Genomic DNA, 16,811 nt, shown 5'->3' on the forward strand with positions numbered 1-16,811 from the left:
TTTGGCTTGGTCTAGGACCTCAAGATTGCTAATGCGGTTCTGCCAACAAGATTCCAAGGATGGAACGTAGAGCACACATGTGGAATTTCTCCAATTTTTTGTGTTTACAGCAGTGTCCAACTCTCACATCCATAGAGAAGTGAGGGGAGGACCACTTGATATTACAAATACTACAAATAGTGTTTTATTATTGAAGATAACTCTGGTGCCATGCACATGTCGGCTGGCATGTGATACTTCCTACATCAACAGGATACAAACAACATTTTTTCACTCTAAACAATGCATGATTCCACCTGGACGTAATAGACTACTATTTGGGATTATGTCTAACAGAGGACTGTGGGGACTTGAGTAGTGAGATGTCTGTTCACATTACATAAAAACTTCTGCAGGTTAATATAGTCAAGGAAACAAGAAACAGGGAAGGAATTCCATAATTATAATTAATTATATTATATTTCTTAATCTCTGATAAGAGTTCATGATTCCTTACGATATTCTATGAAAAAATGTATTTTTTTGGAGGGGATATAAAATTTTTTACTCCAAACTTTGTAGAACGTCTGTATATTTCAAACAAGTAGTTTAAAAGGCAATGGCGTATATTAACTTGTTCGAGCCCTTGCTCCTTGACACTTAATAGCAAATAAATATTGGCAGCCGATTTAGCATCCCTGCTGAAAAAAAGATCCACAAGTTATCGTTTGTTTCTTTTTATTTTTCTTTTTTTCTTTTTATTTATTTATTTTTTTAAGTAAAGGTTTTAGATATTTTTTAAAAATATATTTATTTACAGACATTTTAACAGAAACAAATGTTAACAGTTCTAAAAATATTTGTAAACTGTTGTTTTATTTAAATAAAAATTTTAAATTTAAATAAAAAAAATGTAAAAACAAAATTTAAAAAAATTTAAATAAAAAATGTTCACAATTTTTTAAAAATATAAGAATATTTGTAAACTTTTTAGCAAATGTTTATTTCCATTTTTGAACATAAATATTAAAATATTTAAACATTTATTTGTAAAAAAAAAATGTTATACATTCATAAAAGTAAAACATATATTTGAAAAAAAGTTTATGAATATTTTTATAATATTTAAAGACAATATTAAAATGAAACAACCAAGAATTCGTGGATTATATATTATTTTAATTTAAAAATGTTATTTGCTGCATGATAGTCTTACAGGTGTTGCCATTTTGTTTCTGTTAAAACTATGACAGCACAAAATATAGTATATTTGAGGTTTAGGTGCAAAATTTATGAAAAATAAGGTTTAAGAAGCACTCAAACATAAAAATAGTTAATGTTTTGTGCTGGCATAGATTAAATAATGTAAGTCAAAATTAAAAAATAAATTCTTACATTGATTCCCGCAGCCGAAATTCTGTCCAAGATTCAATTATGAATGCCCAATAGTCTTTGTGTTATTGGGATTCAATGGTAAGCATGCTTGAATATGACATTCAAAATTTTCAATAATTCTGACTGACCTCTATTGGCCCTGTCCGGATTTGGACTCTGATGACTCCTCTCCCCCTTCTTCAGTTTTGGAAAAATCTGGGAATTGTTTTTCAATAGAGCGTAAATACTTGGGATCGTAAAAAATGTTCATAATGCTGATCCTGTGGATAATTAGGAAATAGGTTAATACACAATTACCGAGTCCCCAGACTAGGATTAAAATATAGCATCTGTTCAAGAAAATCACTGGAGAAATCCTCTTAGAGTGAGGCCATTTTCATTTTCGTTCCCAATCGAGTGTGTCCCTTGTTTGGAGAGCAGGTGTTCCCCAGATAAAATCTGATCTAGTTTTAACGTTTCCCTTGTGGGTAGGCATGTAAATAGGGATAAGAAGCTATTCAGGGCTATATAATCATGATAGGGTAAATAATATGGATGTTAAGGGAGCCCCTATTAGAGGTCACAGATCCTAAAACCTAGAACCCCATCTTCCAACGTAGACCCCTACTATCATGTCTCCTTCTCCAACATCAGGGGTCTACGTTCCAACCTTCCAGAGGTTGAAACCCAATTACAGGAGATGAAACCGAACATATTCTTTCTAAGCAAAACTGGAATACTTCCCTAGATGAGTTCATAATAAACGGATACTCTAACTTAACATCTAAATCTGACCCCCAAGACCGCCATGGGTATGGAATATGTGCCTACATTAAAGATGGCTTCCCATGTGGCAGGGATATCTCTAGAGAAGATCCTAATTTACCTTATATGTGCTTCTGGGTTGCACTTGCTTACACCACTGCATTTATATTTGCCCTCTATCAGCCCCATAACAGCGGAGTTACTATCTTTTAGAGTATATCTGAGAAAATAGACCACATCCTGTTTGCACATCCTTCGGCTAACATTCACATCTGTGGTGACTTCAAGTCCATAACGTGGAATGGCTGACCCACTCAAATAAGACAGACGATGAGGAGAGGTTCTGTCATGATTTTGCCATTGCTTATGACCTCACTCAGATTGTTCGCGAGCCCACCCATATGACCGATACTACAGGTCAGTGTGCAAGCCTCCTAGACCTTTTTCTTTCCACTTCCCCTGAGCTATGTTCATGTTCCGTTCTTTCTCCTCTAGGATCCTCCGACCACGCTGTCGTATCAGTTAAGATAAAAATGAAATGTAATAAGTCCCCAGACGTACCCCTCCACCATACTGTATATCGATACTCCATGGCTAACTTCCGTACATTCATATCTGATCTACCTCTCCATTCCATGTTTAAAAAGGATGTGTCCTCTATAGTATCAGACCTGACCGAATGGCTAATTGTAGGCATAGACCGATTCATACCATCTAAAAAATTCCAACAAAAACCTAACAGCCAGCCATGGTTCTCCCCAGAATGTGCTGCTGCCATCGCGCACAGAAATCAGTTTTTCCATATCTACCAACGTAATAGATGCACTGAGACTAAAGCTGCTTTCAGGAACGCCAGCAACCACTGTAAAAGAGTAATAAAAGATGCAAGAGAACTATATGCTCAGTCCGTTAAATCCAAAGTAGCTGATCAGCGGCTTGGTTCCCACCAGTTTTGGCAATTTACAAATAGGATCCTGAACAGAAGTGTGCGTTCTATCCCAACCATTATCAATGGACCTGAAGTCATCTTGTCAGCATCAGACAAGGCCAAACTATTTGCCAAGAACTTTGCAGCTAATTCTACCCTATGTGACGAAGGCCATCAACTCCCCATATTTCCTCCTATAACACAGAATATGCTAGGTAACATACAAATATCCGTGCATGAGGTCGCCAAGCTAATCAAAAACCTTTATTCCAGTAAAGCAACTGGCCCTGACGGCATCCCAATTATAGTGTTAAAAAAGCTTCAACCAGAACTTGCTCCCATACTTACAAAACTGTTTAAGCGTTGCCTTAAGGAGAAGTGCTTTTCCACACCCTGGAAAACCTCCTCAGTATGCCCTGTATTTAAGAATTCAGGTGATAAATCATCTCCCTCTCACTATAGACCAATAAGTCTCTTGTGTGTCATGAGTAAGTTGCTGGAATCCATATTAAATAGAGAAATAGTAAACCACCTCAGCAGAAATAACCTTCTTAGTGACATGCAATATGGTTTCCATTCTGCAAGATCTACTGCAGATGTGCTAACGGTCATATCATAGGATTAGTGAATCTCTTGACAAAGGTTTCCTTTCTAGGGCAATTGCTCTTGACATATCAAAGGCTTTCGACAAGGTATGGCATAAAGGCTTACTTCACAAGATTTCCAGCTACGGTATAACTGGAAATGTTTTCTCTATCATTAAATCATTTTTCTCTGATAGGCTCATAAGAGTAGTGGTCAGTGGACAAAAATCAGAGGCCTGCAGTATTAATGCTGGAGTCCCTCAAGGGTCCATCCTGAGCCCAACTCTCTTCCTGATCTACATCAATGATCTCCCTAAATACACACTTAAATCATTCGTTGACATCTATGCTGATGACACGACCATCTACGGCAACACATCAAAGGCTGTAAATGACAAAGCTCTCTCTGATTCTCTCTCCTTTGATCTCGAGCGCGTGGTTCATTGGGGGAAGACGTGGCTGGTTACGCTTTAATGCATCTAAAACAAAGCTCCTATCCTTACATCATCAACGCTTTGATCCCCATCTGGCATCAATTGAAATGGATGGCTCTCGTTTTGGGGAGGCTCCATGTTTTGACAAGCTTCTGGGTTTGATCTTTACTCCTGATCTGAAATGGAACACGTACATCAAGTCTGTTGCCAAGGTCGCTGGAAAGATGGTGGGATCCTTCTACCGCTCCAGAAAATATCTCACTACTGATGCAATTCTCTATCTATATAAAAGCCAAGTATGCCCAAGGATGGAATACTGCTGCCATATCTGGGCAGGAGCTGCTAAAAACAGCCTATCCTGCCTTGACAGAATACAAAATAGACTTCATGGCTTAGTGGGAGATGCCCTTTTCTCTTCCCTGCAACCTCTCTCGCACAGAAGAGACGTTGCGAGCCTATCTTTGTTTAATCGTTATTTCCATGGCAAGTGCTCGTCTGAACTCCAATCTCTAGTCCCCCCTCGCCAATCTTTCATGAAAAACACCCGTCTAATTAAAACTACTGTCAAAAATTTTCCCCACTCTTTATCTGTGCCTAAATCAAAACGTAGATTCCATGAACAAAGCTTCTTTCTTAGAACTGAACGCCTGTGGAACTCTGTTCCGTCCACCTGCTTCCCACCTGACTACAACCTGGATGTCTTCAAGTCCAACGTAAACAAATTCCTGATGAACCGCCCCCTTAAGTAGACACTTTTATTAAATCCCCACATTAACGTACTGTACATGCAATAACCCTTATCCCTGAGTGGCTTCCGCACCTAGATAAGTCGTGATCACCTCGTAAAAAAAAAATAGAAACCATCACCAAAGTATCCCCCATATTACTGAACAGTAATAAAACACTGTTGGAATTCATGAATGAAACTTGGTGGACAAGTCAGACATAGACTAAAGTTTATTTGTACCAAATATGGTTGGATTGCAGACACACAATAATGTTTATTTGTATCAATCGGCATGTTGATCTTGCAAATCTCCATTACTATGTCCCAGTGGTTACACTTTTAACTTCATTTAGTGATAAATCCTTCAAATTGTAACCAATCAGTCACTTACTGGTCACTGAAAATTCCTTCTCTGATACCTACTTCGCACAAAATGCACATGACTCTAAGTTTGTATGGCAATACCTTTTAACATCTTCGCTGACTATTTGTTGTCAGATGTTGAGTTCTTCCTTGGTGGGGGCTCTGATATTGGTTGATATGCCACTTCTCTCTTCTGCAGCACAAGCGTTGAGTATTTTTTTTTTTTTTTTTTTTTTTTTACACAGTGATCACCACTTATCAAGGCCCGGAAGCCACTCAGGGATAAGGGTTATTGCAAGTACATTACGTTAGTGTGGAGATTTGATGAAGTGTTTACTTAAAGGGGCGGTTCATTAGGAATTTGTTAACGTTGGACTTGAAGACATCCAAGTTGTAGTCCGACGGGAAGCAGGCAGACGGAACAGAGTTCCACAGGCGTGCAGTTCTAAGAAAGAAGCTTTGTTCATGGAATCCGCGTTTTGATTTAGGCACAGATATAGAGTGGGGGAAATTTTTCACAGTGGATTCAGCTAGACGGGTGTTTTTCGTGAAAGATTGGCGAGGGGGGACCAGAGATTGGAGTTCAGACGAGCACCTGCCATGAAAATAACGATAAAACAAGGATAAGCTTGCAACGTCTCTTCTGTGGGAGAGAGGTTGCAGGGTAGAGAAAAGGGCATCCCCCACCAAGCCGCGAAGTCTATTTTGCACTCTGTCAAGGCAGGATAGGCTGTTTTTAGCAGCTCCTGCCCAGATATGGCAACAGTATTCCATCCTTGTAGTATTAGGGTAGCTCTGGAAACAACTGAGTCGCTTTCAAAATCCACAGGCAATCAGCAATTAATGAAAACATTAGAAATAATTTTCTTTTAAACAAAAATAATTATTTGCACAAAACAATTCCATATATAGTTTGTGCAAGAAAAGTTAATTGATTCGGAGCCTTACTCTAAACGGATTATTTTCTAGATGCAAGATTTTTTACTGAATAGCTTTATTGCACTTGGGACTTCAAAACTAATTTTCGGATTCTTAGAATTCATGGAGCAGGGATCTGTGTCTTGGGTCAGTTGGAGGAGGAAAACTTCAGCTGGCGATGAGAGCAGACACTCTCTCTCTTCACTGTCAAACAAGTGGCAAAAAACTGCCTTCACCTGCTTCTAATTTTATGAAAAAAAAAACCCTGTCTCCTGCCAGCTATCCAAGATTACTCTTTTTCCTATCTTTTTCTTTTTTGCTTCTGAAATCCTCATTCTCTCTCCCTCTTAAATCTTTTTCCTTTTCTCTCTCTTTTGCTCCAAAAGAATTTGGTTATCAAACCTAGAGTGGTCTTTCATTCGATATGTTCGCCATTCTTGAATTTTCATTATCAACAATGAAAAACAAAGTTGGTTTTAAATTATTTTTTTTAGCATAAAACAAGTGGCTGATTTAACTGCGCCAATATCCACCAAGTCCATCCATAATTGTCGTCTTCATTTAATATTTAAAGTTACTTTTTCTGTTATCTCCAAACAAGAAAATCTTATTGTCTCTCTGTACATCAGCAATAGCCATCTGACTCCCCAGCAGGACAATCCGGTATTGTCCAGCATTAGAATAGCGTTACACCTGAGCACCATGAGAAAAAGTTTTGATCTGCCTATGTCTTCATTTCTTCAAGTATTAAATATTTTTTTAACCATTCAATTACTACAGAAAAACTATTTCTTGCTCCTACTGCTTTTTCAAGTATTTTTGGAATATTTTCAACCTTTCATTACTATTGAATGTTGCTATTACTTCCTCTTCATTTCTTCAAGGATTAAAACTAAACAGAAGAGAAATCATATCTTGCTCCCACTACTTCAAGAATTAAAAAAAAAAAATTAACCTTGCATTCTGGTTATGGTTTCTGCTCAGTCACTTAACCAGTTTAAGGAGACCTGTTTGTCAGTCAGCTTTTTTTGTAACTTTCCTCTCTGATTGGGCTCTTGATGGGCTTACTTTTTGGCTAATCGTTTTTGGAGTCCAGGGAATTGAATGCGGGTGTTGGTGTCTCTTTCATGCTTGATCTGTCTTAAAGTGATTCTACCTTTTTATTATCATAATTAGTTCCTTGCTTCAGTGTAATGCCTTTGCCATGATCAAGTGGATATTCGACAGCAAAAGTAAAGGAGAAAATCCCTTCAGTCATGGGATTTTGGATGTCATATGCACTCGACGTCTCAGATGATTTAGCCATGTATAGTGTACCACCTCCTGCATCAACTCCGTAACATGCATGGATACCCCAGATACAATGGTGCATGGGAGATGAAAGTTTGAGAATGTACGAAGTGACTTAACTGCTTGCAACATAACTGGTATCATCCAACACTTGCTGAATATAAGCGAAATTTCAATGTAAACATTATCAATTACCAGAGAGCTGAAATTTATTTTATCCAATGAGCAATGCTTTAACTGCCAATGGCAGTTGGTGGTTTCCTTACAGGACCCCCTATCCAAGAAATATAGTCATCCATAGAAACTGTTTTGTTGTATCACAGCTCTTCAGTGCAACTAGACAAGCAAGTGCTTCAAGCCAGGATTGAAACTATCATCAAGCTGAGAGTTGGCGCTTTCAACCCCTATCCTATCATTTGACACCTGAAAATCTTAATGTAAACTCAATGCAATAGTTGAATTGCAGAAAGGATTGTGAATTTTATGAACTATTAAATATGTGGCATTTTTGGGAGTGACTCTGTAATGTGGTGCTTCTCTTTATGATTGAAAAGAAATATTTAAAGCTGATCCTAAGATTAATTTGATCATTAATGCTTGTAAATTTCCATTAAATAAAATTTAGAACATAAATAACGTAAATACTTGGTGTCTATTTATCATATTAAATTCTTCTCCATAATAAGAGGGTTGTTCCAAATGTAAAGCTTTTATTTATTTTCTTTACTCAAAAAGTTGAACAGTTATAAAGAAGGGAGGAGGAAAGGTACCCTTAAAACGAGTGACATTTTGTGCTCAAAAATTTATTTTTCTACATAGTTACTGCCATTCTCAATTCATTTTTGTCAACGATAAATGATGGCTGTGTATGGGCATCCAGAGCATGCTTTGTCATACAAGGGTTATTCCAAAAGTTAAGCCTCCTATTTTATTTATTTTTTTTTTTAACTCAAAAAGTTGAAGAGCTACAAAGGTGAGAGTGGTACCATTAAAACGTGCAATTGTTCTCCAGAATTTATTTTTCTACATAGTCATCATTCTCAACACATCTTTGCCAGGAATTCAACGATGCATCTTTGCTTCTGACACGCATTTATGACAAGGGTTACTTAGTCTCACACCATCAATATATGCAACAGAGATGAAACTTTCAAGTCCTGAATGCATAAGTTTAGTCATAACAATGCAATTTGCAATCATCTCTGATCTATTTGGGCAGAATGAAAAATAGGAGGCATTACTTTTGGAACGTCTCTCGTATTATTCTGAATTGAATTTAATTTTGTTCCTCTCCTTATGATCCTCGTATTATTAACCGATACATTTATTTGATTTTTTTTTTTTTTTTTTTTCTGATTATTTGGACTGATATTCTCATCAAATTCATGATTTGATCAATATAACCCCCACTTCAGGCGCATCTTTTTGAACTTGAGAACTTTGTATTCAAACATGCGAATCTTTGTCAAACTTGCACAGAACTTCTCTCTGAACTCATTACTTAATTCTCAAATGGCTTCTGGACCTTGATAAGTGGTGACTTGTTAGTTCATAAAAACTTCAGTCTACATCTAACTTGTCCATCAAGTTTCAGTCACGCATATTCAACAGTCTGTTATATTATCGTTCAATTATAAGCCCACCTGGACACAACTTGCAAAATTGTAATTAATTATACACATTGCCCTGATTTGGGCTGTGATGATGCTCTTCAGATTATAGTCTACGGATTATTTTGGTAGGCATTATCTTGACCAGATGTGAAGGTGTGGTTGGAGATTAAGCAACCCTTGCCTCACTATAGTTGTCAAGCATTGCCATTTGAAAAGGGAGTGTGGTTAGGGATTAGGTAACACTTGCTTCATCATACTGATCAAGCATTACTAATAAATAAAATACACATTTAGTGTCTGCTATATTTAAATTTGAAAAAATTGTTGACTCATTTTCTGTATTGAAAAATGAGTCGGCATTTCTTTACAAATTATTCACATTCTACCAGTTTGTTGCAATATTTTTGATATAAAGAGAGGGTAGATATTTACATGCTACCCACCTCAGCATGATGTGACACAAGATCGGGAAAGTGGGGATGTCAAGCAAGCTCCCCTAAAGAAGGGGCACTCTTGCCTAGCAAAAATTGCCTGAGCATCCTTGGCTGCATTCCCCAGTCAAGGCGCCTCGGACAGCAAGTGATATACTTACCCCACTCAAAATCCAGGTCGCAAGGCTGGAAGGGTGAACCTCCTTGGTAATACCCAGGTGGCATATCTCAGTCCGACAAGTAATGGGCTAGTTCATGAACCCGCACTTGTCGAACTGATTGTCAAGAATGGATTCTTTTTAACCAAGTCTTCAAGTAACTGAAGCAGCAAGGAGACTCCTTCTCCAACATAAAAAAATAATGGGAGAGTATGATGAAAGAAAATTAGAAGTTTCTATTTATAGACACTGGTGATAGAAATTGACCAATCAAATGGAACCACACTCTGGTGACAACTGATCAAAAACTGGAATCCCTCAATAAAAACATACTGGATATTTTAGAATTCTCCACATAATTATTTGTGTCCACACGAGAAGAAATCTTGTTCTTTGTCTGCAAAACTTTTATAGTTCAAGACTTGTACAAATTAGCTACCCATTGAAAACTCTTCCGAAGTTAAACATGGCTTTCAATTCAAAAGTTTTCATCCGGTAGAAGTGTTAATTTATGTTATTCTAACATCAACTTTCAGAAGAGTATCATTTAGGACCGATTGTTAACTAACACTTAACTATTAGGCAATATATCGACATAGACAAGTTTCTGGAGGTTGAAGGTTCAATCTAATCTCATAGATTAAATAAAGGGTTCACATAAAAATTCTGGACGTTGCAGGTTCAATCTTTATCAGAGTTGATAATGATTAAGAAAACCTGGATTTTCCAAGTTCAAATCCAGTTTGCTCCACAGAAACACTTTGATCAAATCCACACTTGACCTTGTGTCTAACCTCCCAGAAAGGAGTTAAAGAAAATATCTAAGAATAACATAAGTTAATTCATCTACCTGGATGTACGCTAACCATAACCCCAGTAAATTAAATAAACGGTTTAAGAGTTAGATATAAAGATTTCCAAGTTTAATTAAATTCCCAAAGTTGGAAAGAGGCATCTGAAGAAGGTCGGAGGTTACATCAGCTGAAATATTGTAAATATAACAGTGAAGATGAGAATAGTAGTCTGATTAATACAAATAATCAATCCACATCTAAAAAAAATAAAAAAATTCCGAAACTAATAATAAATTTAATATTGGATGCTGTAGAACACTAACATTTTGAATGGCCAAATTGCTTTAATAAAATCTCGCTAGTTAATTTGTGCATTTAACAAGTTTGAAAATCTCATGAACTCGATATCCTGTCATTTCCTCGCAGAGCCGTTGATGGAGAGTTTGGTGAATTTGGTCAAAGACAGGAAGGGTAAGACAAATAAGTGCGCTACAGTAACCACTGCTCTTTTCTTTCTTTTTTTTTTTTCTCTCTCTTTATAGTTAGATTGCTGCAATTGCTTTTATCTCCTCTTTGCCCACAACTTTCTTCTCTCTTTTTTTGTTTTCAGTCTTTTCTCTTTCTTTTCTGTTTTTCATTCTTATTACTAACCTGATCCACTAAACTAATCGCACCGTTCTGAAATGGATACACACAAGCCTGTAAATCTTTAAGGCAGTTCTTTTTTTAAATCATCTTTATTCTAAAATCACAAAATATCAGAACATTTATAATTTACCAATGGTTTAAAAAGTTGTGCATTAATCCAACCAATCTTTCATTGACAAGAAATGTAAATTTCACTCAACATAATATTGTTAGTTTGCACAACTAATACTTACACGATGGAACAATAAAATTGTCGTAATAAAGAAAACAACACTACAACTTTATTTTAAAACTTTTATTAAAAAAATCAATTCAAGTAACTTGATTATGTAGTAGAGCTAACATCTATTCAATGTAGCTGCCTTCAGCCTCAATCACCGACTTGATACGGGTCCGGAACTGGGAGCATGCCTTTTCCAGAAGTGCCAGTGGGAGTTCGGCGAATGGTGGTGATCAGGCTGACTTTGATGTTGTGGGAGGTCATGTTGGTAATGTTCTCAATGGATGACCAAATGAAGTCCAGCCAGTTCAGGTCGGGGGCGGAGGGCACCCAGTGAAAGAAGGGTACAAATTTCTAGCACTTCTAAAGTCAAACGTGAGGCTTTTGGACTTGTGGGCCGGCACCAAGTTCTGCTGCTACACTCAGGGTTTGCCAGCGGTCATCTGATTGCACCAGGAGATCACCACACCTTTCAGCACATCCAGGCACACTTTAGTGTTGACTTTCAAGTGGACTTCAAAGATGTGAAGTGGCATGATGTAGTCTTCACTTAAAACCATGCCAAAGACCATAACCGTGGCTGGAAACTTTGAGCTGTTCTCTCAAGTGCTGAACCGTCTGGATTTGCATTTTGAGGGTGTTGGCAATGGTCTTGTTATCATAACTTGGATCAGTAGAGAGCATGAGTTGTACAGTGGCACATCTCCGATCTTGCTCGTTGAACATTGTGCCACTTTCAGACATGTGATTTGTACACAACTAGCCAACTGGTAGATGGTATGCAGCAAAAAAAAAAAAACTTTTCATAAAAAGGAAATGGAATCATGTTGTCTTTTCTAGGGCAACAATTTTATCATTTCACCTTGTATTTAATAATAATAATAAAAAAAACGTAATAATATGCACCTTAGTATGTATTATCATAATCTAACAATATTCGTAATCAATTTTACGATTAAACAAACAAGTCTGGCAGGCTGATAGTAAATTGTTGACATTCTCTCTTAGATTAATTTATTATATCAAATTAGGCTTCTCATAATAAAATTTAAACGAATATTAAAATTAAATCCTTATCTTTATTTTAAACTAATATTTTCTAAACAAATCAAGCCATTACTATTTTTAAACAAAACTAAGCCAAAGGTGCCCAAAATGTTGAGCTAATGAAATCACAGCAGCCAATGTCATTTAAGAAAACATTTTTTTTATCATTGATTTATTAAAAAAAAAAAAACATAAGTAAATATTTACCTTCATTTGAACAAAAAAAAAAAAATCAGGAAAATTTTTTTTTGTTCGCTATAAGTTGTTTATTTTTCAAAAAATAAAGATTTTATTCATGAAACTTACCTTACAATGAATGTTTTTATTATTATTTTGATTTGAAATTTAATTCTTAGTTTCATAGAAATCGTCCAGTAGTTAGTCATTGTATTTCCTTCAGAACAACAAAAGAATATTTTTATTTTATTTTTTTTTTTTAATGATTTTTTATAGAATTATCTTCATAACAAATTGTTTTATTAAAAAAATTTAGTTTTTGTTTATAAATAATCAAATGTGTTTTACATACATATTTAATAATGAAACATCCATGTGCAAATTTAGAAAGCCATTCTTAACGTAGGGTGCTGTGTGTGTGAGGGGATTGTAAACTTATAAATACCATATTAATGGTTTCAAACTGATATCCATTTCGGTAATTAAGTCTTTAAAAAATATGCAAATAAAACAAAAGTCAGCTGCTGTAATCAATTCCTTAACGATTTTGTCCATATTTATTGCTTATCACGAACAAATTGTTGAACCAGGAAATGATTTTCGGCTTCATAATTTTCGACTTATAATCATTTTATTGTTTTGTTTTTGTGTGTGTTTATACAGAATAGTTGATTTTAAAACACATATCAAGTGAAGACCTTATGCACTTAGGTGTTATGTCGAAATTAGTATAAATTCCAAATATTAAGAAAAATGATCAAGTAGATGTGTTACATCTAGTTATTACAAAACGTCATTAACAATAACGGTCCAACATTTGGTATTTTGAAATGCGATTTTAATTGAAAGCAAGAGAGATAAGTCAGTTTTGTCAAAATGATCGACTGAAGTTACCTCCCCGGGATTTTGAGAACTCTTCAACATTAAAACATACAATAAAACTGTATAAATCGATAAACTTGATAAATTTTATTTTTACTTGGAATTATTTTTCTACTGGGTCATTTTTTCGTAATTTTTGTAATTTATACTCATTTTGACATGACACCTGAATATGTAATGTTTTCACCTGAAATGAGTTTGTTTCAGAATCTATTCTGCACAAACACTGTTTTTTTTTTCTCATGGCTTGCTAAAGCTTTTCAAGTTTTTCTCTTTGCTTATTAGTTCAGTGTTTTCCCTTATTATTAGCGCCATTGTCTTCATAACCCTAACCCGATGTAGAATTACACCTATCTGCTGCGCTTTCAGACTAATGTAAAGAAAAAAAATTCTTTTTATTCTCAATGTTTCAATCGAGGTAACCACCGACCTTCAGGTGTATCTTGTTGAACTCAAGAATCTGCATAGGATTTCAAACAATTTATTTAATTCTTAAGAGTAGCATGCTCTTGTTCTGCCAGCTATGAATGTGTACAAGTTTCAAGTAATTCACAGTTGTATTCTTAGTATCAGTCGTACTGAGGATTGAACTTCCAACCTTCAGAATCAAATTAGACGCTTCTGTCATAAAAGCCCAGAATTCGCTTTGTCACTTGCATCTGTCACTACTCTGAAATCAACGGACCCATCTCTTAACTGTGCTGATATCAATTGCATTGGCTTCATAAACATGCAACAGACGCCAGTGAATGTTGATCGGTTCAATTTTTTTCTGTATAAAGGAATTCAGTAACGCATCTCTGTTTCTGACATGCGTCCATGACGGGTTGCTTTCTTAGTTTTACACTGTCAATATGTGCAAGAGAAAGATGAAACTTTCAGGTCATGAATGCAGGTTCAGTCATCATAACAATGCAATTCGCAATCCTTTCTGATCCATTCGGGCAGAATAAAAAAATAGGAGGCATTACTTTTGGAACGTCCCTTGTATAAAAAAGGGCTTTATTTTATTTGGTTACTTGATTGCTATTGGATGAAAACGTATCGTGTGCGATCACATGTCGATGAAAATATAACACAATGCCTAAAATAATCGCTTTTAACAGTTCATCCATTTTTTGTTTGGCATGAATCATGTTACAGTTATCTGAGACTTTAAAAAATAGGAATTTTTAATATTTTTTTATGCTGCTTCATATTGCGAAACCCAATTTTCTAACAATATTAATTTTAATAAAATAAAAATAAGGTCTTCTTATTGCATATTAAACCCATTTAACCTTCTTAAAATAACTGCTTAGCTACAACCACTCCAGCAATTTTCCTTACTATCTATCTCTACTTAAAACAAAAATTCTATGAGCAAAGCTTCTTTTCTAAAGCTGCCCATCAGTGATACACAATACAACAGGATGGCTATAATGTGGTCATTTTCAAGTCCAACATATACAAATTCTTGTTGAGCAGTTCTCATAAATAATTAATCTCTACCCATTCTTCACTATTACTTTTTATAATGATCATTAATTAACCCTTATCCTCAAGTGGCCTCTGGGTCTTGATAATTAATAACTTCCTTGCAAAAAAAAATAAAAAATGTACAAAAGTTAACAATACTGATCCTGATTTCAGGTTCTGGTCAACATTGGCAGAGTTGAACCCAAACTTTTAGACAAAACAAGGCAATTTTTGAGATGAGGATTGATTATTCGGATTATTTGGATTATTTGGACTACTGTTCTCATCCTGAATATTATTCTCACAGCATTTTAGTCAATGTAACTTCCAACCTGCTTCAGGTGTATCTTACCAGACTTTGGAATCTTTCTGTCAAATTTGGGAATCTGCATAAAATTTTGAACGAAACCCTTTATTTAATCCACAGGGGTAGAATAGTCTTGTTCTATCAGACATGACTAGATAGAAATCTTAAATAATGTGTAATTGTATTTTTGAGTGTTACCTGCACTGAGGATTGAACCTTCAACCTCCAGAAGAGTGTAAATTACAAGTGAATGTTAACAAGTACTTTATCTTACAATCTTTTGAAGTTTCTATCCTCAGTGTGGGTGACACAAAAAAATACAATTGCGAATTACTTCTACACAGTAATGGTTAACAGACTGAGAGCATGCTATTCCTGTGCATTAAATCGAGGGTTCCTTTCTAAATTCTGTGCAAATTCTTGAGTTTAACAAGATACATCTGAAGAAAGTCAGTTTACATCAACTTAAATGTGATGAGAACAGTAGTTCGAAGAATGAAATAATATGAAAACCAAAGCAAATATTAAAAAAAACAAAAAAAACATTGAAAACATTTGCAATGGCATTTTAAAGGTTTAAAAATCAGTTGATTTTTCCATGGGCACATTGTTGTGCCGGATATGACTTTAATAAAGACATATTTTATATTTTTTTGTATTTGCTATGAATCGAATATTTATTGAAATAAGAAATAAACAAGGAAAGTTTAAATGATTTTTTAAAAAATATTGTTTAAAAATTTAATTCTGAAAAAATGTCAGCAATTCATAAGATGTTCCACTCATTTTAAACTTTTTTTTTTAACAAACACATTTTTTTATGAATTATCTTTCCCTAAATGTAAATATTTTCTTAGAAGAAATTAAGTGAAAGGATAAAAAGATAGAGAAAAATGAGTGAAACACAAAAGTTAAAACTTTTGTATGAAGCAGATAATTTTTAGAACTTTGAGAAGTGACCTCCGATTTTGCCCCAAATCACATATATTGTGGGTAATAACCTTGAAAGAGAATTTCCAAAAGGATTTTGCGTGATTTTGAGTGGTTCGGGATTTATGGCGGTTTCTATTTTTAGACCCAGGGCAAAAAATTAAAAAAAATGAAAAAATCGAAACTTTTCAAACATTTTTCTTGCGGCGCCAAAACTTTTCCAAAAATTAAGATTGCCGGGAATACTGGATCGGAACAGCTAGTAGAATAATATATTCTGTGTTACTTGTCATATATTTGCATCTGTTACTACCTACTGCTACTCTCGTATAGAACACTGTTGAAGTAAATACTGAAAATCGATACATAAAATATATTTCCTCATAACATTTTGTGTATACACATGAATAATAATAATACTATTAATAATTTTATATATACTAGCAAGCTGCATGTCATTGCTTGATTGTAAGATATACTTAAATATGATACAGTAGAACCAACCCCGGGATACAGTTTTTTTTTTTTTTTTTTTTTCCAGGTTATGATGTGGAATACAATGTTCTTCTGGCCCCTGGTTATGCCATTTGCCCTGCCTTATAGTATTATTTATAATGTTGTTTGATTATATACATGTGCATATTATATACTGTACTGTGTTTTGTTACTAATTTTTAATATGTACTGTTTAAAATTTTGCTTAGGCCCTGCCATATGGCGATTTCACCTTGCAATGCCAACCCCGGAACGGATTAATGCCATATGCCAGAGTTCTATTGTATTT

The 16,811-nt window shown here is 35.1% G+C and overlaps 1 protein-coding gene across 2 annotated transcripts in view; it reads left to right on the forward strand.

Moving 5' to 3' along the window:
• LOC145252504 (copine-8-like) overlaps positions 1–16,811 on the forward strand; it is a 157,202-nt gene that overhangs the window by 80,011 nt on the left and 60,380 nt on the right. Inside the window, exon 7 of one of the 2 annotated variants that reach the window (XM_080112009.1) lies at positions 10,785–10,829. The exons of the other annotated variant lie outside the window; for it this stretch is intronic. Coding sequence (XP_079968135.1) covers positions 10,785–10,829 — 45 coding nt within the window. The remainder of the gene's footprint in view (positions 1–10,784; positions 10,830–16,811) is intronic. 2 annotated transcript variants of the gene reach the window in all.

This window comes from Euprymna scolopes, chromosome 29 (assembly GCF_053919585.1).
Source record: "Euprymna scolopes isolate OS-2025 chromosome 29, ASM5391958v1, whole genome shotgun sequence".
NCBI classification, from domain to species: Eukaryota; Metazoa; Mollusca; class Cephalopoda; order Sepiida; family Sepiolidae; genus Euprymna; species Euprymna scolopes.